General features: G+C 39.1%; 1 protein-coding gene across 4 annotated transcripts in view; it reads left to right on the forward strand.

Moving 5' to 3' along the window:
* Positions 1-24197, forward strand: part of SEC24D (SEC24 homolog D, COPII coat complex component) — a 41886-nt gene that overhangs the window by 11430 nt on the left and 6259 nt on the right. For all 4 annotated transcript variants that reach the window (XM_053976293.1, XM_053976292.1, XM_053976291.1 and 1 more), the window contains exons 8-15: positions 1087-1214; positions 14551-14689; positions 15845-15960; positions 18275-18399; positions 20816-21007; positions 21613-21706; positions 23596-23712; positions 24015-24182. In XM_053976293.1, coding sequence (XP_053832268.1) covers positions 1087-1214; positions 14551-14689; positions 15845-15960; positions 18275-18399; positions 20816-21007; positions 21613-21706; positions 23596-23712; positions 24015-24182 — 1079 coding nt within the window. The remainder of the gene's footprint in view (positions 1-1086; positions 1215-14550; positions 14690-15844; positions 15961-18274; positions 18400-20815; positions 21008-21612; positions 21707-23595; positions 23713-24014; positions 24183-24197) is intronic.

A 24197-nucleotide genomic window follows, 5' to 3' on the forward strand; every position in this document is an offset into this window, starting at 1 on the left:
CTTTCAAAGAATATGAATAATTGAGACAACTTTCCTTTTAAACTTAAAATTTTTTAAGGTGTTACATTTCAAGTTGAAAATCCTTTCTGGATTTTTTTGAAAATTTGAAAGGTGGACACTAGAAGAAGCAGTAAGACTAGACTAGCACTGTTACCTTTTAAGATATGAATTTCTGTTCAAGTGAGAGGCAGTGTGCAAGTTGTCTAGTTGATGTATGTTGGCCATAGGAAAAATTTATCTGCCTTTGCTTCTGCCTGGAGCCTGGGGTTAGTCTTCCACATGCTGCTCTTGACAGCAGGCTCAATATTTTAGTACAGGTTAAACTGATGGTGTTATTCAGCCCAGCAGTAATTTATCAATGCTGAGATAAACTGTATAAAATGTACAAACACACCGAGGTTTTTTTGGCATTATCTGAGAATGGGATAAATCCATTCTGGTGATCCAAAAAATTCCTTTCAAGAAACTGAGCAGAGCTAGAGTTTGTTGGTTACAAAGGGAGCATCAGGGAGGTGATTCCTGAACTCCTTTCAGTGCTCTTGCCTGCAACACACAGCTGTTTCTCTTTGAGGGGCCTGTGCTGAGTGTCCTCTTGGAAATGTGGTGGTGACTTTGCACCCTATATTTTGCAGTGTAGGTGAGCATGGTGATGTTAAGACAGACACAGTGTTTTCTGAACCAGAGGTAACTCATTAGAGCAGTCTTAACAGTAGATATCAGTCTGCCTCATCCCTTTATGTAGTGTTGACATGTCCCCTGGGATATCATCCATATTTTCTTCAAAGATCCTAGGTATGGAATGTTTCCAGGTAATCTCTACGGAGATTCTTCTTGCAAGTAATTGTTGGCTTATTCTTGTGTGTTTAAATCTCTGCTTTAAACTCAGGAAGAAAAGATTTAACCAGAGGGAGGGGCAATGGGCTGGGATATAAAGATGGGTAGAAGCCTGCATGGGAGGAAAAGCAAGCATGTATTTGATGTAGCACATGCACTTGTTGCTTTTTGTTGTTCTGGTTTTCCTGCTCTGTGCGGGGGTGGGCAAGTTCCTTCTGCCAGCCTTTCACTCTGCTCCGCTGTGTTTTGCAGGCCATGCCAGCCCCCGTTACATCCGCTTTACCACCTACTGCTTCCCGGTGACATCAGAAATGGCCAAGCAGGCCCGCATCCCCCTGGCAGCCGTCATCCAGCCCTTTGCTGCTGTGCTGCCAAACGAGGTAGGACGTACTGAGGATCAGTCCTCAGGCTTCTGCCTCCAAATTAGCGCAGACTTGCTCGTGTGTGACAGGGTTGTTGGGGAGCGTATTTTAGCTCAGACTATGGATTGGTATGACCGTAAAGAGATGGCAGAAGACTGAGGGTTCTTGGGTCATGGTGTAACTTCAAAAGACAAAAGTTTTCATTTGGAAAAGGTACAGGAGTGATGACTCCCCTGGATTCCTGGTGTTTCCCCAACTGCCTCTAGTTTATGCCAGCTTTGTCAGTTGCTTACTCTGCTGGAACTCCGTAGTTTTAGGCAGAGGTATTAAAAGAGGATGACCACAAGCTGTATGAAGCTAATTTTAAGATGTGGAGAGTTAGATTTGAAGAAACACATTTTTCCATTGAGGTCTTTCCAAAATAATTTAATTTCACAACAGACCAAGAAAATGATTTGGTTTTCTACTTGGATGAGCTGAGTCATAGAAAGAAGACAAATGTAACCAGCCATTTTTAGCACTCATTTGAAGGCACTAAGCTTTTCTCACATAACCATCTCTAATGATCCTCCATATTCAAAACATATCCCTAGTTCTTCTGCAGATTTTTTCTGCAGTATTCTCTGGTATTAAAACAATTACCCAGGTTTCCTGGCACCCCCAGAGGATTCTATCAGTGTCAGGGATAAATCCATTTTTTAAGTGCAGCATTTAGCTACATCATCTGTGGGATTATCTTGCTTGGTCTTCATCTGCTGTGTCCTCCATTGCTTCTAAATTCTTCAGCTTCTAAATTCTGCGAGGTCTGCAGAACGCATTTCCTTTTCATGTCTTACATTGATATACTCCAGAGTGCTGTGTCATGGGGGAAAAAGCAGGGATTTCATCAAAGTTGTATGTGATTGTGTCTTCAAGAACTCCTCATAAACCGCCTGCACAGGAAAGCCTAATTAAAATTGCTAAGACATTCAGTGCTTGGTTTTGCAGTCTGATTTTTCTTTAACTTTGTTTTATTGCTTATAAATTCTTGGTAGTTTTTTGTTGTTTTTTTTTTTTAATATATGTTGGAAAAAAGCAGATGTTACTCTTTATCAGGATGGATAACTTCCAATCCAGCAGACCTCTCTAGTTCAAAATGAGAGCATTATTTCAGCAGGGTAGATTGTAGTTATCTTCTCTGTGGTCCACAGGGAAATAGGATGTACTACTGATGGCTCTGCAGATACACAGTTTCACCATATGTCTGCTAGACAGCAACTTCAGGTTTCATTCCAGTTCTTGAGGGAAATGTGCACATTTGGCTTGTTGCCCCCTCTGCATTTTCTCCTAGATGAAACTCCTGCTGTTGCTTCTCCACCCCTTCACTTTATCAGCTAATCTTTGCTCTTTACCAACCTTGATCCCAGTTTCCCAGGTGGCACTTACAAAATCAATTTTCATGCTGGCACTTCATTTGTGCACCTTGCACTCAGAGTTTGCCTCTAGCCCTTTATGTTTCCCACACATGGCTTCCTTGTCTCCTGCATTGTGTTTGGATAGGGTGATCAATGAATTGCTAAAATCTAAATCTCTTCTGCATGCATAAATTTGCAGTCTGTCGTCAGCCAAGTTCAGGGGTGTTTTCCTGGGGTTGGCAAGAAGATGTGCTCGGTGACCCACCTGTTGTGAAGTGTTAGTGCTCTTGAGTTGTTGGAAAGGTCAGTGGGGCTCATTGTAAGGAGCAGTATGTTTTTCCCTAGCCTCGCCTTTGGAGGAGCCTGAAAAATGTCTCTCAAAATTGGCAAAAGCCTAGCGTGGAAAATTCTAGTCAGAAGAATTATAGCTTGGTAAAATTGTAAGAACTAAGGAGATAGTGTTAGAGTGGGAGGAGCTGGGCAGTCTTAGTTGAGGCAGCTTTTCCATGGCTTGCATGTGCCCTTTGTCTTCACTGCTGCTGCCAAAATAAGATCTTACTCTTAAGATATCCTAATAAAAATGGTCTTCCATATGGGATTTATAACTACTTTAATTTTGAAAAGCCACTTAATTTGAAAGAACTGGGCTTTTTATAGAGGTAAAATACATTCAGGGGCTTATTTGTGTTTCTGAACTTTGTAGTAGGGTGCATTCTGCCTGAAACTGTTGACTGCAAGGCACAGGAAGTCCTTTGTTTCAGAATATCCACCCTGTTTTAGAGATAGTGCCTTTTAACAGTTTCTACAGGTGATGCTCATCACTTGCTATTGGGTTACAAGGTGAAAATATGTCTTAATTTCTTTATTTCTTGATATACAGCATGTTTTATACAATAACTACTGCAAAAACTACTAAACTACAGCAAAAATTTAGTTAAGAAAAAAGAGAAATAGCTAAGTCTTCTGGCAGTGACAGAATTAGGTATGTGTATGACAGGGAGAGCCCAGTTGTACAGATCTTCCTCTCTTTCTTAATTGAGCACTAGTCACAATTTGGGTGGATGACTTGTAAACGTAATGGATTTTGGTTTTAGAAAATAAACTGTCAATTGCCTTCATGGAGACAGTAACTCAACTGGAAATTGAGTTCTGGGGATTTGCTTCCTTTGACTAGGGATACAAGACAAGATGGAGATAAAAGATCCTGTGAGCTTTCTTCTAAAAGGTTTGGATCTGGTGACTTGACAGTATTCTCACACTTTCAGTTGGAAGGTTTTCCAAAGGAGAAAATGTAATTTGGGATTTCAGAAAGTCTGAAAGGCAGATTTAAGTTCATTAGTCACTGTGGATTTTTTTTGGCCAAGTGGAATATCTACACAGAGGGGCTGGTGTCCTGCCTCCAAAAATGAAGTGGGAATATTAACATGCAAAGTGAATTTTTTTTTAAAACTTATTTTAGCTAAGATCTGATAAAAAATTGTCAGGAACTAAAAACTGTCAAAAAATTGAACAGGGATGTCTTTTGAAGAGGTGTACACCAGATAACTTGTATCCTATTCTTTTCTAGAAATGGAGCTATCTCTGTAGGAGAAAATAAGAACAGAAAGTGAAATCGTAATGTTGGTGGATAAGGATGGTAAATGAAAGGATCTCATGCAAGTCTTTGAATAAAGTGTAATGTGTTTCAAGTGAACCCCCCAAAAAAACAGGGTTTGCCTCTGCAGTGAGAAAGAAAAAGGAAAAATGTAACCTGGTAAAGATGCACAATGAGAGTGTTGTAGAGAAGCCATAATTAAAATTGAGACTGTAGTTGGTCAGACTGAGGAAAAGATCACAAATGAGGTTTTACTTGAGAAATGTTAAATTACACATGAGAGCGAATTTAAGGCATAAGTGGAGACCACTGGGTAAAGATGGTTGTAGGGTTCTGTTTGATACCTCAAGAACAGGTGTGGTAGCAGCACTTGGCATGCAGGCACTGAGCCTCAGAAGGGCAAGTGAAAGGGATTTTTTCAGAAAAGCCCTCAAGCTGAAAGTTAGTGGGGGAAAATCGATGGAGGGCACACAGTCTTTTAGAGGTTGCTACAAAAAACCTGCAGGCAATCTAGAAAATCATGAACTAGTGAACATTGCCTGTGCACTATTTATCGCTGGAAACAAAGGCTATTAAAACATTCATGCCTTCTGTCCTCTGCCAGTGTCTTAAAAGCACTACAAATTTCACAGTCTTATCTTTCCATGTCCATATTTATTATTTCTCAAAAATAACAGTTCATTTTCACTCTCCTGATTTGGATGATCTATGGAAAGCATTTGTTTGTTATAGATTGAGAATACAGTATCATTGTTTGACAGAACTTATGTTTAGTCCACCAGTGCTTTAGCAACAGTCTATAAAAATAAACTAGCTCTCGTAGTTATCATCCTAGACCAAGCCCTACATGAATTTGTTTTGGAGATAGATGAATGTTTCCAGAGCCTGAATAAACCATGTGATCTTGATTTAGCATTAATAATACTTGCTATCAAAAGTTAGTTAAAAGAGTATTCCATGTTGTAAAATCCAATATAAACAATTCAAAATACTTATCTCTAGCTTTAGATATTTGCCTTCTTTGCTCCTTAGTAGCTTTGCATCATTGTTCTCTGCCATGTTCTTTCCTATTTATTTAAATTTATTGGCTTTTAGAAATATTTGTTGGTGGGTATCTAACATTTCACTTCCATTTTCTCCTCAGCTAATTAATTAGTTAAGAGAATGGAATTGCTTCTCAGAAATGCTGGTTCATGAGCTAAAAGCCATTTTACCTTTTCAGAGTAGTGAAATTTGATGAGGCCCAGCATGGCTAAGCTGTTTGAAAAGCCATGATTTTTACAGGGATGGTTGTATGGGTTCCTAGATGGAGTTGTAAGGTTGGCAGCAGCTAAAAATCAAGTGAGGTGGATAACTAAAAATGTGAACCAATGTTGTCAGTGTAGTTTTTGTTTTCGGGAAGTCCTCATGCTCCTCCAATCTGCTTTGAACTCCGTGGGACCCAGGTTCTGCTGTCCTTGATTTCACAGCTAGTGAGCAGGGCAGGCCGGCTGTGGCTGTAGTTTGAAGCACATGTTTGCATAGACACACAGATTCATTAGCAATTATGTGCTTGTGCAGAACTTTGAGGAGAGTGAGGAATGCTGAGTCTGCAAGATGAAATTATTCCAACTAAATATCCTGCTGAGGGCTCCTTTCTATTAGGAATGTGGTAATAAGCTGGCTCTGGAGAGCAGAGGTGCTTGCTGATAACACTTATGCACTGTAAAAAGCCATCATTTGGTTTTACACTTTGATTTCTGTCTTTTATTCGTTACTTATTCACAGGAGGCTATTACTGCTTAGAGCATGGGAGCTTGGCTAATTTAAGAGCTTTTAACAAGGGATTTTGTATGGATTATTTTGTGTATTCTGGTGTCTGTATTGTCCAAGTTCCAGCAGGGAATGATTTTGTCAGTGTCTTTGGGTTGTTGTGCTTGTTCTAAAACATGGTGGGAGTAGAAGTCCTGTGTATGTAATGTACCTTAATACACATTGCTGTATATCATGCTGGTGTGAGCCTAAACACACATTTTCCAGGTATTAAAATAAAACCATTTCCAGTGCATCCTTGTTGGTGGTCTCATTTGGGAGAGGACTGAGACTTTGAGCTCATAGTTTTGAGTCTGCTTGGGGCAGGGCAATCTTTGTTGCTCTGTCAAAGCTGTTTTATTTTATTTTATTTTTTTCAGCTAATTAGTGGCAGGTTAATGTCTAGGGGTTTTGCTAAGCTTCTCTGAGGTGCCAGACTCTGCCATTCATGGTGTAGAGAGCCCGGAACTGTCAAGCACATGCAGGTGCTTCACCCAGAAAGTGTTACACCGCTCTGGAGATCAGTGCCTGTAAGCTTGGTTTCACAATACCTAATTTAGAGGTGCATAAATCCTGTATTAGATGAGGCTTTCTTTATGGAGTATGCCCTGTGCTAGTCTGCACTTGGTAGTAAATCATTTGGAATTGGATTGCTTCCCAAGACTTCATCATCAAGGAGAAAATTTTTTGTTAGCCTGTAACTGCACTCTGTAACTAGAATGAGCATTCAGAGGCAGGTTTAGCAATGGCTTTTGCAGCAGAGCTTCTTCTAATTGAAGCAAATTTTCTCATTTACTTTCTTCTATCTTTTGGTTTTTAGTGTACATTGAAAAATAGTCCTAAAATGTACCCTTTAAAATACTTCTGTGATATATTGGTCCCTGCACCACTGTTACTATGGTAAGGATGTAATTCTGATAGAGATGAGAACAGTGACTTGAAAGTGTGACATTTATATAAATTTTATTAATGTTGTAATCAGAGTTCCTGATTGATTTTATACAAATTTGCAATTTAAACTGATAAGAAGCCTTTATAAGGATGATGTAATACAGTTTCTGGTAAATCAGAGACTGTGACTGTCCTTCAGGATTGTAATGGCAGAAGAAAAGTGTTACTAAGCAGCAGTACATATAAAAGGGAAATAAAAAGTAATAGTTATATCAATTTAATTAACTGGCCAATAATACTAATAATTTGTTTTGCCAACAAAAATGACACTCAAATTAAAAATCACTTGGGCTATTGATTTATTCCTTGAAAACTTCAGAGAGTCAGAACACACTGGTATTGATTAAGTTCCAGAGGAAAGGTTTGTATTTCGCTTTTTAAACTGGAGTTCTCCTTGCATATTTTATTTATCTATGCATATTATGCAAGTAGTATTTTGGATGCCACCATGTAAAGTGTGTTATTACATGGAAGTTGTGTGCTTGCTAAATAGAGGCACAGATCATCTCGTCAGCAGGGCATGTCTGTCCTTCACAGGATTCCTTTCCTCATGTCATGGTTTAACCCCAGGCAGTTCACTCCCCCACCAGTAGGATCAGGGAGAGAATGGGAAGGGTGAAAGCTGGAAAACTCAAACCTTAAGACAAAGATCAATAGGGAAAGCAAAAGCCACACATGTCAGCAAGTCAAATCAAGGAATTAGTTCACACTTCCCATGGGCAGCCAGGTGTTCAGGTATCCCCAGGACGTACCATCACAGTAATGGTACCTTGGGAAGACAAACACCATCATTCCAAATGTCCCCATTCCTCCTTGTTACCCCCTCTGGTCAGTTGGGGTCAGCTCTCCTGGCTATGTCTCTTCTCAGTCTCCTCACAGTGTGGCAATGTGGAAAGTAGGAAAGGCCTTGGCCCTGGATGAGCCCTGCTCAACAGGAACAGAAACATCTCTGTGTTATCTCCCGTGTTCAGCATATATCCGAAACACAGCCCCATTCCAGGCACTGTGAGGCAAACTAACTGTACCCCAGCCCAAAGCAGCACACTGCCATAACTCAGTTTCACACAGTTGTGACACCCAGCTGTGCTAATAAAAGAGAGGAAGGTGGTTGCAAGCCACATACAACTATTATTAATGTTTGAAGGTTCTGGAGTCTGCTTGAAGCATCCCAGCTATTGTAGAAGCAAAAATATTCATGAAAGAAAGACTCAAGAGAGGGAACATTCTGACCTGATGTGGTATTTGTGAAGTAACAGTTAGTTTTACTATTGACCTTCAAAACCACCATCCTAGAAAAGACTTGACTTATTTATAAAGGGCATTAAACTCATTCCAAATGTACTTGCTACAGTGGTGAAGTTGTTCAGTGCTGCTTTTTGTTCACATAGCAAAAATTCTCCTTGTACTTTCTAAGTTCTCCTATGGCAATTGGCTAGCTCTAGTTGGCTTGGGAATGGAGCATGATGCTTTAACTATGCCCAGTTCTTACTGATCTCAGTGGAAATAAATTAATCAGCCTTAGAGGTATTTTCACGAATAAATATTGTTCAGGAAAGGCTGCACATAAGCAGAACTGTTCTTTCCATCTCTAATTAAAATACTCCTAAACATTTCTATGCTTTTTTCCCTAATTAAAGTTTCTTTAATATTTTTGGCTGTGCAAAAATAGGTACCATACAGCTCCTGTTACGAAAGTTCTCAGGAATACAAACATGAGTAGTCAGTTTAAAAAGTCAAAGTAATGTCTTCTAACAAAAGAGAAACAGCTCTGATTTTGAGAAGGAAGGACACCTTCCACTCAGTAGATTTTTCATGTATGATCTCAGGTCAGCAATTGCTTTTCTCTCATATGCTAATAAAATATATTATGTATATGGACACACATCTGTCTATCTACTTATATGTGTGTATGTGTAAAAAGGAAAAATTCCCAACACATGATTGGTCCCTAAAGTTGGTGATAGCCCAGCAGGCCAAAATGGATCTGAAATCCAGCATGGGTTTTTGGTTTTGTTGTTACTGTGAGGATGTGAATAACATTGATAATGTTCTGGTACAGAATTTCCTCTAGGAGAGTATTGCTTCAGAAGTCACTACAGCACACTTAGATTCATGTGTAAACTGAAATAGTTGTTCTGTTAACCTAGACCTGCATGTTCCATGAGCACTGTTTGGAGTATTGCTTTATTGCCTGTCCTAAAGATATAGAAATGGTCACAGCTTTGTATGCATGAAATGGTCTTGGACTTCTTAAAACAGAATTGACGTGCCAAGTAAGCCATTATCTTTGTATTTTACAGGCTGTGCCTGTGTCTTAAACTGTGGCGTTGAGTTGATCATTTATTTAGCTGTCTTATAAAAAAATTATGAGAGGTTAAACTTACCGTGATAAATCATACAGCACCATACAGTAACAGACTGGTCCTGTCCTGAAATCAGTATTTCATGCCCAAATTCAGTCTGACATTTTGAAGATTCTCTAGAGCTCTCCTGCAATGATTTGCAGAAAAACAGAAATAATACCTGAATGAGGTGTCTTTAAGAGTTCTGTTTGGTTTTGTAAAATAAGCCAGACAGATATCATGTCACTGAAAATCCAACTTTAATTTTAATGTGAAAATCTTATGACCAGCAAAGCTAATCCCTTGTAATTACTATTTACCATTTCTGTAGAGAAGCTCTTTGAACCTTGCCTGTCTTACTTTTCAGTGGTTTTACAGCTAGTGTAGCAATCTTGCCTAAGAGTCTCAGAGAAGGAGTGCAGTGCTGGACCACCTGTGATACTGATAAGGTGGGAAGTGGAGCTGTGGATTGGTACAGCCCTGAACCTCAGCCCTGGCATGTGATTTAACATGTGCTTATCACCCTCGGGAGTGCTAACAGCAGTAACAGTTCTGTCCTAGGGCAATTTTGTCTGCCCCTTGTTCTTCCCATGGGTTTGTGCCTCTGCAGCAGCTCCCACTCCTGCTGGGTTGAGGGTGCAGTGGGATGAGGCAGGTCTGACTGGGACCTGATGGGTTTCAAGTGCTAACATTGTGGAAGTGTGTTGTGCAGCACCATTTCTTGATTAGCCAATTTCACGCTCCTGCTTCTATCATCAGTTAATCCTGGCTGCTGACCTTGCCTCGAGATACAGCCTGTCCCTGCATCCAATGAGCAGTCAGCACTGCAAAGCTGAGAGGTGCTGCAGAGCATTGCCCTGTTAACACTTGAGACTCCCACCCTGGGATCATGACCAGCAGAACTTGGGGTGCCTCTGTCAGGCATGGGTAGTGAACTTTTGTCCTTTTTCCCCTCTCCTTCTGTCCCCTGTATGATACAGAAGTTTTAAAGAAGTAAGCAAACTAATTTTGGTATTTTTTTACATCAACATTTTATCGTTATTACATGTGTTTTCTCCCCATCCTCAAACTTTTAAGAATCCTTCTAATGTTGAATAGAGTGTAGTCTGTATTTGCACTCTCCACGCTGCCAACTCTGTGCAATTAATTACTTAAAAAGGGAATGCTGAGTAAGGATTTCAGGGATAGGTTGAGGTATGATACACAGAAGCTGATAAATAGTTTTCTGGTTTTTTTCCTACATACTGGCTCATATCCCGTGTGCAGGGTCCACTTGAAATTCAGCTCCCATGCCATGGTGTGTTTTGCAGTGCTGTGTATGCAGAGGAATGTGCAGCTTGGGCCTGGAGGGGCTTTGAGCAAGGAGGTTTGAACATGCTTTTGGCATTTTTATGTGGTCTGTGAAAACCAGGCTAGAGCCAGGAGACCCTGCATCACATGGGGGATGCTTTAGCCTTGCTGCAGTCTTGCAAGCAAACAAGGAAATCAATGGAAAAGAAGTGTGATATGGAAAATAGTTGAACCTGTTGTGAACCTTGCAGATGAGATAGTCCAAATTGGCCTGAGTCATCAGCTGAGGAGGCTGAGCATGTTCAACATCTGAAAACAAAGAACAGGCAAAATAACTCCTGCCTTCAGAGGGAATGGCTTCTGATAAAAGGCAGTGGGAACATCACAAAGGGAAATGCTTTCTTGACGTTTTAATGTGAATCAGTAAAGCAAGTCAAAACCAAGGGATTATTTGTAGACTGGTTAATCTTTCTCAAAAGCAATCTATGATGATAGAAAAAAAGAAAACAAACCCCTTCAACAGTGCTAGGAAACAGAGACACTTTGATTCATGACCTAGTTTTTTTCCAAAAACATCAGTGTTATATTTCAGAATTGTCTTTGATTATCCAGTGAAGTTTTTTGTCATCTTTTTACTGTACTAATTAAGCACAACATTTTCATGGGGCAACGGTGCCATGCTTGGACAAAGCCTTCTCCTTTGTTCATTAGAAAGTTATGTTGTATAGAATATCTTGAAATTTTCATAGGAATATTTTAGTGACTAGATTTTCATCAATCTTAACTGTCAGTAACAACTCTAGAAGCACTGCTTACACTGTAAGGGTGTGATAGAGACACTGCTCTGTTTATTTTGTTGTCTGAGAAATGGGTCATTTTCTTCAGTATCTATATGTGCCTCTCTTGTTCTTAAGAGCATCTCTCACTTAGGATTTTTCTCTTTACAGTGCTTTCCCAGAGATGTGCCATGATGATCTGGAGCTTTAGCACAGTCCTTACTCCTACACTTATAATTTGCAGCTGTGGTCCAGATCCTGCAATAAGAATATGGTGATAGTTTGCAGGCATCACCTTCAGGAGCGTGTCAGGACTTCATTCTCATAGCAAGCAATAGAAATTCAGCTTTCTCAAACTTTAAAATGCAGGTTCAAGTCCCTTTGGAAATTTTTATGGATGTGTTTTATCTTGGAGCTGTGCCACCAACGTTTGTCTGTTGCTTTGTGATATTTTTCTGACTCCTGAGAGATAGTCTTGCTGAAATATTTCCAAAATAAAACTCGTCTTATTTCAGCTATATTTGGGGTTAAGTTATGGTTTATCAGATCAACTCTCAGAGCTTGCACTTCAGTGGGGCCTTAAGGTTCCAGAGAAATTAAAGTTTGTGCAGATCCCTTGCAGCACTTTCCATCTTCTCCCCAATCCTCCTTTGCTTTAACCTAAAATTACAATGTTGTGCCACCCAGCCAAACTGATTCTTTCTGAGACAAGAGAGAAAGGAAATGCTGATACTTTGTAGGTGGAAACACAAAAGAAACAGGAGTATTGCATGTACTTAAAAAAACACAAACAAAAACCAAAACCTCCCAAATTTAAAAAACTATTATTCAATTTTACCCCATTCCCCTGCTCCTATGAGAGTTTGCCACTGATTTCGATGGGAACATAAAGAGACCTCTCTGCTTTTTCTTCTGGTGTACAGTGACATCTACAGAGAGTGGAGCACATCAAACAAGACTTTCCCATTCAGTATGACTTTTTTTTTTTTTTTCCTCTTCTGCTTTTATGTACCCTTAATTTAAACTCAGGACTTTTTGCAAGCACAGTATTACTTACCTTTATACATTCCCACAGAAATCCACTTTATTTTAAAAGTTATTTTACTATGACAGAAATCAGTTTGATGTTTGGAAGTGCAATAGCAGTTTGCACACTGAAATAGGAACTCCTTTCTCTTGATGGGGTGGTGGGATGTTGGGCTCTACAGTGCAATGCACTGGAAGGCACCTCTTTGGAGATGAAGTTTCTTTCATAACTGTGTTGTTCTCATCAAGAAGTGGATTTTGGATGCTTTTGGTCTGAGTTCTTCTGTAGTTATCACACAGATAGCTTTTCCATTAAATGTTTGAATTATTGATGTATTGTTCTGAAGTGTTAAAGAAAACACTAAGATGTAAATTTCATTTATTTTCTAAAAATTCCAATTAATGAATTAGTAAGGAGACAAATAGGGCTACTATAAAATTTTTTTTTTGTTAGACAAACTCCTTAATTCTGTCACGTACATTTTTAGTTGGCTTATTTCTTGGTTATTTTTTTTGCTCCTAATTTTTTGTCTTCAAGCAGGTAATTTATTACATGTGTGTAAGAATGTAGATACTTGGGCTCTGAACTTCATGGTGTTTATTTTTTAATTGTTCCTGTTTATGCCTTTTATGTAAAAGTCTTAATTCTGATATATCAAATGTAGACCTTTTTGGGAAGTAAGTCTCCTTGGGTATTAAATATTAAATGTATCAAACCAAGCTTAAAAGTTACTGCATCGATGTGTATAAATGCATCAGGAATTGGTTTAGTCTTGTTTTTTTCCCCTACCAGGTCAGATGTTATGATAATATTAACTGCAAACCAAATCCAGGTCTCATTAAACTAATATAGCAGAATGAGAATCAGAAAATTGCCAAGTAATGAACAAAACCCAGAACTTTTAAACCTTATTAAGCCATTGTAGCTGATGAGCAAGTTTCATGGCCAAGGCTTTCATGTCTGAAAAATGACCCTGATATTTGCCAGCTGGCATTATTGGTTAATTTGGGTTAAACTCAATTTGCGTAAAGGAAAGAACACAAAGTAAAAGAATATCTCAGTGGAGCAGGAGGGAGACTTAAAACCCATGCAGTAAAAACTTACTCTGACAAAATGCATCCTTATCCAGCAGTAAAAAATAAAGTGTATAAAAATAAAGTGTATAAAAGAAAGTGTATAATAAGGTGTGTCATGAAATACACCCATTCCTTAAGAAGAGACAGAATAGTTATTAAAAAAAGAGAGAGAGAGAGAATGTGCTAGTGTGATTTAGCATTGAAAGGCATTGTCAGTATTTTTCTTCTTGTAGGGATCTGCTGTGTCCAAACTCTGGACATTTCTTATTCCTGCCTTTTGAGACTTTTAGCTGGGAATGAAGGGAGTAAGAAAAAAAAATAAAAATTAATGTTTCACAAATAATTTAGGAAACTTCAATTTCTGTAGTGATTTCAAGTATGACTTTTCTAACTCTAAGAATAATCAGAGGAATCTTTCACTTGCTGCAGTTTTTATGGAAAGAGGCATCTGGAGAATGTCTTCCCTTAGCTGTGGGTTTTGGCAGGGGCTGTAAGCGAGCGTGGTCAATGTAATTAAACTGACAAGTGCTTGAGGTACTGTACTTGTTTGCTGTACATACTTTCCTTCATAAATATTAGCATTTCTCCTAAATGTCCCCCTCTAGCTGGTGACCCTGACATCATTTAAACTGGAGTGTAGCATGTAACAAGGCAGCACAGGAGGCAGCATTTAGGACAAAATATTAAGGGCTTTCTCAGCAAATACCCTTTTGCAATTGACAGGCAGCTGTAGGTTTCTTCAGGAAAAGTTCCATCTGACAGAAGCCAAAAGACCTGACTCCCAACAGATTTTTCTTCGTGAACTCTAAAAATTACCCTTTGCTGGAGAAAATCAGCCTGGAGCTCTAAACTTCCAGTGCTTGAAAAGCTCAGTTGTGGGGTTTTGGTCTGAATTCTTATTCTTTTTCTGATAAACATCAGAATACAGCCCATGAACTTGTGAATTTAGCCCCTGAGGGGATGTCTGGGGCTCAACAGCTTTTGTGTGAGTGCTGAACAATAAATGATCTCTTAATCAGGTGGTCTCTAATGAGTTCAATCTGAATTAACTCTTTGTAGCTCTCCTTGGTTTCACATTTACATTGCTCTCTCTCTGTACCTCTTCCTCCATAGACGCCTCTTTATCTCGTAAACCATGGGGAGACTGGCCCCATCCGGTGCAACCGCTGCAAAGCTTACATGTGTCCCTTCATGCAGTTCATTGAAGGTGGCAGGAGGTACCAGTGTGGATTTTGTAACTGTATAAATGATGGTAAGTGGTGTTTCTCTAATCTGGGATTCATATCAATTCCGTAAGACTAAAAAGAAACTGTATCTCTAAAATTGCTGATTTAATAAGAAATAGTTTAGGGAAATGCAGTAACTAGGCTTATTTCACAAATTTAAAAAAAAAAAATCAATTCCCAAGAATAGTAGAGGGAAACATTTGTTCAGTACAGTTTAAAAAAATGCATGAAAAATAATGCTGACTCATGAAGTCCAGTCTGGTATGATCAAAACTTTATTTTAAAAAAATTTGTGACAACACGGGATACAGAACTGCTTGTGTTGTTAATTGAAAGCAATTTTTGTGCTGAAAGAAAACATAAATTTCTTTAAGAAATGAAAATTTACAGCAAGAAGCAAATATTTAGACCCATGTTAGCTTCTTCCTGTGCATGACTGTGGGTGCAATGGTTAAATAATCTATTAATCTTACTGTGACAAGTGTTGGTTTTCACAGAAGATACCATGCCATATTTGTTCAAGTGTGCTGCATGTGACTCATAACTGTTCTTGTGCTCCTGGCAAAATCCCAAATCTTTGCCAGAACTAGCCCTTCTAGACATTTGTATCAAGCTGGATTTCCTCAGCAGGATCACAGGGGTATGGTGCTTTCCCTAATACAGTAATCTTTTCAACTCTGAAACGTGAATCTTGTCAGACTCCCTCCAACATCTTTGCTGCCTGGAGCTCTAATGTTTGTGCAGGCATAGCAGATAATAAATTTCATCATTTGTTAACAATTTAAACTCTCATAAAGGGAAATTAAGATGCACTGGGAGCACTTTAAGAAAGACATTTAAGTTGCAGTATCATTTTAAATCATGCTGGTATTACTACAGTGTCTTAGTCAGAAAGCACTTACCAAAAAAAAAAATCATTGCTAAGGACTAAAAATGGCTAAGAAACTAGGTTGATATTCCCCTCACTCACACACACATGGACTTCTACAGGCAAAAATGTAGCATTCTGAATACATATTAATTGAGGAACCATAAGACTGGCTCTGTGTAAATTGTTGGTGCAAACCCACTTGATTTCTTACTGCTTTGGAGTATATCGCATCTGCTGAGAGGATTTGTTGTGTTGTTCCTCTCTTTCCTCAGTTTTAAATGTTTTTTCCTGCTCTTGTGTTGGCTTGTAGTCCCCCCATTCTTTTTTCAATACCTGGACCACGTGGGCCGACGGATAGACCACTATGAAAGGCCTGAGCTGTCCCTGGGATCTTATGAATACGTGGCTACTTTGGATTATTGCCGAGTGAGTACTGCCAGTGTGCAAGCCAGTGTACAGTGTTATGGCAAAACAAACAAGCTCCTCAGAGTAAATGCACTTGTAAGCTGCATATCAGTTTCCAGGAACATTCTCGGAAATATGGATAGGCGTGGAGAATACAAGGGTTTGTTCTTTTGTGCTGCAGAACACTATAGAAGCAAGTAAGAACAACAAGCAGTGCAGCAAAATCATGGATCACCAGTCTTTAAGTGAGACGTGTTTGGTCCTACCCAGCATGTTGCACTGTTCAGGGGATAGCTTTAGAATTCTGGTGCATTGTTGTGTTTTAGATGTATGTCTTCTACTGATTTTGAAGACCAACATGTGCCTAAATTGCCTTCCTAATACCCGAAACCTTAGCAAGGCAATTTGACCTTGGAATCTGTTCCTGGCAAGAGTCTTCTTAGGATTCTGACCAGTAAGTTACAGTGGAATTGGTTCTCTCTTCTAATATCAACTCACTGAAAAACTCAATCCAGAGCCCACTCATGTTACTCTAAATATTTGTAGTTGGTTTTATTACAGAACTCTTTGATACTTCTGAAAGCATAAATTACTTAATCTTTTCAAACTTCAGCTCATTTTACAAAACTGCAAGTGTGACTTCATCTGACCGCAGCACGGACATATTTTTCTGTTCTTGCTGGAATCTGGCAGATTTTTTTTCCTGTGAGTAGAGCTGAGGCCATCATAAGGTTAGAAAAGGCAACTGGGTCCTACAAAATCTTGAAGTAACTGCCAGTATCTTCTTCAGACCATCAAATTATTACTGGTATGAAGAAAATGAAAAATTTCTTTCTGCTTGCTCATTAGAGTACTGCTCCAAAATCCAGTGAGATCTCTGAGTTAACCTGTAAGACTTGATTGAAACCTGGGTTAAACCCCAAAGCAGGAGAGAATTGCAGTGAGATGTTGCAGAAAGTGTGAGACATTCAGTGTACATCCAGTGAAGCTCCACCAAATTCTGAAGCCTCAACTTCTGCCACATATCTTAAACCAGGGAGTTTCCTCTACAAGTCATCCAATCTGGTCTGCCTGCTTGCTACAAAGATGGATCTGCAGACTTACTGCAATGTTACAAAAAAGAAATCTCTTACAAAATAATACTCTGCACTGGAAATGCTAAGTCATTAAATGTAGCATTATTTTGTAATTCACTATTAATTTGGCTCCAAGTTGCAGAGGTTCCCTTCTTTTATAAATCCAGTACAAGACCAGAACTGAGAAGTCATTTCCTTTTGTGCTTATCAAATGACAAAGATGAACAGCTACAAAGAATGTTAACAAATCCCAGCTGGTTTGCATTATTGCACTCCTGCTAAGCGGATGTGGTGAGAGCACAAGTCCTTGTTTCTACCATATATTTGTCAGAACTTAGAGATTCTTTCTAAATGCTGATCTGATACAAGAGTTTAGAAGCAGTTTTTGGTGCAGTTTCTGAAACAAGCATCCAAGTACAGTAAACAGAACACTTTTGAAAAAGACTGCCTGGTTTTGGTTCACTGGAATTAATCCTGATTTGCATGAGTCAAATGAGTGAGATCAAGAGTATAATGTTCAGTTTAGTTTAAAGTTTGCCAGGGACTAGGGATAAGTTATCATTCAAGGGTTAGATTAATTTTTCTTAACTGGAATTTTTCTAGGGTTTAGTTTAACAAGTATAATTTAAGAGGTCAGAACTCTATATGAAGGAAGCGAATCTGTAATGAGAAAGCTGTCCTGAATTTGACACCAAATAATGACTACTACTCATTTAATGGGACTTAAGAAAACCTGTTTTAGGGAGTGTGATGTTTACTCTTGCTCTCTTCATTTTGTATCAACTTTCTAGGTATATCTCTTGGCATTACTCTTTTTTTAAACAAACCTTCCTCTTACTTTTTCATACTTACAGAAACTTGTGTCAGTAGTGTATGCATGATTTTTGTGCCACTTACACTGTGGATAAGAGGAACTCCCCAAGGAAAGCAGGGGTACAGAAAAAGCCAAAACACAATTTTTTTAAAACACTTGAGTTCCAGCAGAAAAAAGATACTTCATCTTACCTAATGAACTGTTACCCTTTAGATATTTTATTCCATTAAGATGCTGTTTTGCAGTGATAGTGTTCTATTCCAGGGCTGGACTTTACCCAGTACATGTCAGCTCTCTGCAGTAGTTACTATTTACAATTCACAGCCTTTTTCAAACAACTGAACACTGTATTTGCATTGCCTTATGGTACCACCTTAAAATTTTTTTCCTCGTAACAGGACACTGCCTAATGGTCCCTGTTAATGGTCTTTTTTTTTCCGTGTAGGACAAGAAGCCTCCTAAACCACCAGCTTTTATCTTCATGATTGATGTATCATACAGAAACATAAAGAGTGGCCTAGTGAAACTCATATGTGATGAACTGAAGATTCTACTAGATAAACTTCCAAGGTAAAGAGGCATTAGTGTACTTGGCTTGACTCACTGCGCTGCACTTCTCATGCAGCTTTGCATGTTGAAAGGCAAAACCAAGCTATGGAAAATGTCAAAATTTCCAGAACAGGAGTTTCTTGAGTGACAGTGACCAAATGTTAATTCTTAACACTGCTGGCAATTGTTACACTTGAATGTCTGGGCTTACTGTATGAGCAGAAAGAATCTGCCAGGTTACTGCACATGGAGCTTGTATTCTTTTCCTTTCTTGCAGTGAACTCTAGTGGTGTTATCAGCTCAGTCACAGCTCATAGCTTCTGCTTCACTGGCGGCAGTTGTGTTCACTGGAGCCCTGCTTTTCTCATTGAATTAAACAGGGAAACACCCAAACCAGAATACTCTGGAGTAGCCAGTTTCTCTAAAGCCACAGTGCTGGTGGCTTTTATCTTTAGCTCTTACTGTTAATTAGCAAAACTTCTAAGGCTTCTTGCTGTGCTGTGAGACTTTTCTGTCTTGGTTTGTTCTGAGAGAACAAATCTTCTAGGCAGCAGCAATTTTATGAAATAGAGCATGTGTGCTTTGTGAGCATGAAACACACAGCAGTAGTGTTACTTCTCATCAATATTATTGATACTGTATTATTTTAGCGTATTTTGGTGTAAATTTTAGTGTATTCGTGTAGCTTTCAATAGAGTTTAAATAACACAGACACGTAGGGAAAGTGGGAGCAGTGAAAGACTGAAAATGAAGTAGACAGGATGTTTCTTGTCTACATATAAAGGCATATTAAAAAAAAGAAAAAGAAAATGCTTTCTAAATAACAGTGTTTGCAGAGGGAGAACAGACTTAAGAAATGGAGAGAGCAGTGTGAGGAAGGGTGAGAGAAGACATCCTTGGGAAAATATGGGATATGTTAAAAATCTTTTTTCTTATGGCCTTCTGGGATCCCTGCACCGGAAAGAAATTCCGATCCAGGGTGGGGGTTTATTTTATCATGGCCTATGTAAGGCCATCTCTCAAGTAGTTTTTCACTGAAAATTACACTGGAGACACAAGTGTTTGTTATTATCCTGGACATATCTCAGAGTTTTCCATCAGGATTGGTCATGACTGTGAAGAGAATAAGAGGCATGAGTGGAGTAACAAAAAAGCATTTGGCAGTTTGGAAACTTGAATAGGGCAAGTAGAGGAGGAATGAAAGCAAGTGTATCCATATCAAAAAAGACACATACTCATCCTTTCCACCAGCACTCTGAGAGACTTGTTGTGAAATAATTTGGGCCAAAGTTTTCATGTCTACTGAAAAAACCAATTAAAAAAAGAAAGCCAGGCCCTTCCGTTTCCTCAGATTTTTCTGTTGGCTTAAACAATATTAATTTAAAAGAAGACAAACATAAGGCATTCCACCAAAATCTGTGGTGAAAATTTTACTGTATTGCTTAGATACAAAGGTCACTGTGTGTTCATTTTCTGTTGTTGGGCAAAGACACCTGTAGAAATATTCTGCTGTTCCCACATGAGGGAAAAGCCCACTGCACGGAATTCACCTTGAGCTCGTATCTTTGAGAGGAAGGACTTGGGGTACCAAAGAAATCTGTGCAGAAAAAGAATTGCTGAAATTTTAGAAAATTTTAGAGTAGATGTTTTCAAACCTGTGTTCCAAACAAGAACCCTCTCCCTGACTGTATTTTGAGAAATACTGAGGAATGTGTTTGTAGAAATGTGCTTATAAGTTCAGAAGACCAGAGTAATGAGTTGTGCAATTATGATTTTTAGATACATAATTAAAAATAAAAAACAAAAAGTATTTTAGTGCATTTCTGTGCATCTGAGTCAGGTTTCTCCTTGTGAGTCTTCAAAAATAACTAGAATGTGAGCTCTAACAGAGACAGTTAGCTGCTTAAAGCTAACCCTTAAAACAATGATAGAACTTGATGGAAGTGGGGCAGTGCAGACTGACACTGGTAAGAGCAATACCTGGAATAAAGGTCCCAACACCTGGTGTGTAACACTTTTGGGACTGGGATGCTTATCTTTGAAGTAGCAAAATGCTGTATGTATAGAAATTGAATAGCACTTGGTCCTCAGCAAGCTCCATAACTAATTGTGCTGTTCTTTTCTTTGCCATGTTATGATATCAGCATGGTTTATTCTTTATCTTTGGGATTTTTGACTGTTTGAATGGGATGCACCATTGATAGGGTTGATGTATACCTTTTTATAAAGAGTAAACGACAGAGCAGTTGATTTTATTGGGTGTTTGAATTTTACCTAAGGCAAAGATTGAGGCCGTTACAGCTGCTTGATTGTTGTTTGCTTTGTTGTTCCCAGTACAGATAATGATCAGAGAGCAGTGTTGCATGTCAAAGGGATGCTTTTATTGCATGATCAGGATTTCAGAATAATAGCCATTTGGGTTTTGTTTTTCTTACAGAGAAGAGCAAGAAGAATCCTCAGCAATTCGAGTTGGTTTTGTCACTTATAACAAGGTCCTCCACTTCTTCAATTTAAAAAGCAGCTTAGCTCAGCCTCAGATGATGGTGGTCACAGATGTGGCAGAAGTTTTTGTTCCTTTGCTGGATGGCTTCCTTGTTGACTTTGAGGAATCCCGATCAGTTGTTACCAAGTAAAGTACAGTTATACTTCATGAGAGTAAGATGTGAATGCTTATGATGTGCGTTATGCCTTTTAGTCAGCTGGGTTTGGGGGCATACTGGTATCTATTGAAATACTTCAGAAGCCAGGAGATCTTCAAGCCCTGTGTTTGCTTCTCTGAGGCAAAGAAAAAGCAATAGCCACAAGCCTTCCGATGCCAAACTGGAAAGGTTATGTAGGCCAGGTGTAAACTGGCAGCTATGCTGCCTCAAAGCTGGGAGAGGGGTGAGGCTCTGAGCCATGTTGTGATTTTGCTCTTGCAATGCGCATGATGTGCCTCTGTATATGATCTAAAGACTCTGAAGTCCTTAGAGCACACCAGAACTACTTAATGGTTAGCTATTTTTTTATTTATTGCATGTTCCTTTAGATTACAAGCTTTGAAACAATGCATCTCACAGAAATAAAAATTTTCTTTTATTCTGGCTTGGATCCTAAGAAATTGAACAAGGAAAATTTGTATTATTTTTTGCACTATGAATTTTCATTATCAACATCTTCCTGTGTGAAGATAAGGTGTGTTTGGGGATTACCTTACACTGACCAGTTGAGACATCGATCCTTTCTCTTTTATAGCTTGTTGGACCAGATTCCAGAATTGTTTGCAGACACTAACGAGAGTGAGACCATCTTTGCTCCAGTTATCCAGGCTGGCATGGAGGCACTAAAGGTTAGAACATTCCTGTCTGTCAGAGATGCAGCTTGAAATCAGGTTTACTAAAAGCCAGTCCCATCACAATGGAAAATTAGGGGGAAAAAGGTCTGTGATTGTTTCCAGCACTAATGTTCCATTATTCTAACAGTACCTTCCAATGGCCGTAGTCAGAGTAAGAACTGACAAGCATAACATCTGTTCCCAGATATTGTTATTGAGGGAAACCAGTCCCCAGAGTCTATTCCATGTAGGAGGGATGTTTAGGAGAAGATGAGGAGCAGTTTCTTGTTCAGCATTTAAGAGAAATAAAGACACGTTTAGTTACCACAGCAGAACAAATCGAAACACTTGGGTTTGCACAGTTTGGTATCCGGTTTTTTCTTTCTGGGTATCTAGCATGTGTGAAGAGCAGGAAAGTCAGTATAATAATAACAACAGACTTTACTCTGGTTATTCTCTTGCTTCTGCAAAACTTGTTGTGCAAAACAGGATATTTATAACTCTCTGTGTGACCAAATCAGGCCGTGGCTGGAGGGTTTCCATTTAACTGACAATCTTCCAGCTTGGATACAGCTGGCAGGGAATCCACAGACTGAGGAGCTCCCCAGTTGCTTTCCGTATGTCTGGGACATCCCCTGAAGTGCTGACATTCCCGTGGAGCATTGCCAGTTAAATGCACACCACCCTGGTTTGCCACAAGATTTTAGGGGCAGAGCACAGCCAGTGATGCTTTAAAATGGTTGATTTGGAAGCTTTGTATGAATAAAGCATGAACTTCAAGTACATAAATTTGTCAAAACAAAAATGAACATTTTTCAAATATGTTTTTTCTATATTGATTTAATACCTGCTTTCTTTTTATTTATTCATATTATCAGCAGGTATGTGTGCAAAGCACATCTGAATGCTTTTTCCTAATATTTGACTTCTATGAAACAAATATAAGGGCCATAATTGTAAATTTCCTTTGATGATGGCTATAAAAGAAAGTAGCTCTTAATTAAACGTTTTATTTAGCTCAGGATTTTTAAGTTATAATTTGTAAGGTTTTTCTCTCTGAAGAAAAGGTATTCATCTGCGAATACCTTTGCTCAAGAAAACAGTTCTTGTCTAAAAAGAATAAATGAATTGTGTTAAAAATACATACATTTTAGAAATTTGTCAAGCCAGTAACACTAATTCCTGATGCATATCAGGACAAACAGGTGTTTGGAAAGTCTTTCAGACTTCAGCAGAAGTCTTCTTCAAAGAAATTGTCATTGATGATCAAAAGTAACTGTTCTTGAAATATCAGGGGTGAAATTTCAGCCATTTTAAAAGTCAGGTGCTGCCTTCAGTTGTGTTTCTGCTGTAGCAGAGAGACTTCTGGTTTTGCCAGAATGCCACAGCTTATTTTGAAAGGTAGAATGTCCTGTGAACATGGTGATTTCTGATTTCTGATTTGTGCCTGCATCTGGCAGTGTAGATTTCAATTTGTAACCTGCTACAGGGATGGAATTGTCAGCCATTTATAAAAATGTATGGAACACCAGTGTGCCTGAACTGAATTTTTCTGTTCAACTGCATTTCCTTATAATTTGATCCAATCTGAGTATTTGTATTTTGATGCCTATTGCATAATGCTTTTGTCCAATTGGGAAGTCTCCAAGAGAGGAGTTCCTCCTTTTGCCTCTGGAGAAAGTGCTGTTGGAATGCCTCAGCCAGTAAACCTGTGTGCTGGACGGCTACTTCCTTGGAGAAAAGCCCCTGTTTGTTTGGGGGCTTATTCCATCAGGTTGTGAGCCTGGAGATGAATTCCTGACCCCTGAGGAGCTCGCAGGAAGTGCTCACTGTTCTCTGAGCCCCCCAGTGTGTGTAATAAACCCTGCAGTAATAAACGTGCCAATGTGGTGTCTTTGGAACAGGCTGCAGAATGTGCTGGGAAATTGTTCATCTTCCACTCTTCTCTGCCAACTGTGGAAGCACCAGGGAAGCTGAAAAACAGAGATGACAAAAAACTGCTCAATACAGATAAGGAAAAGGTATTTTCTGCTCTGAGCAAGGAGGGGACTACTGTTACACTGCATGTCTCTAATAAGGCATTGATCCTTTTTAATCTATTTTCTTTCACACAGAAGCATTTGGTTATATGATGCCTCTGTACTGATGGGTTCTCCAAGAACATACTGAGGTGTTCCCTGTATCCATGGGCAGGGGAAGCATGTTTTTGATGATAGCCATGCCTCACTTCAAACTTCCACTTCATCCTTTTGTCTTCATCTGGCCCTTTGAGTTGTGATTAATATGTAATATAATGGCACTTGTATTTTTTATTCCTGTGCAGACCCTCTTCCAGCCACAGGGAAATTATGAGGCCTTGGCCAAGGATTGTGTGGCCAATGGCTGCTGTGTGAATTTGTTCCTCTTCCCAAATCAGTACATGGATGTAGCCTCCATGGGCCTTGTCACAATGTACACTGGTGGAACACTGTACAAGTACAACAATTTCCAGGTTAGTGGAGCAGGT

The sequence above is a fragment of the Vidua macroura genome, chromosome 4 (genome assembly GCF_024509145.1).
Source record: "Vidua macroura isolate BioBank_ID:100142 chromosome 4, ASM2450914v1, whole genome shotgun sequence".
Taxonomy (NCBI): Eukaryota; Metazoa; Chordata; class Aves; order Passeriformes; family Viduidae; genus Vidua; species Vidua macroura.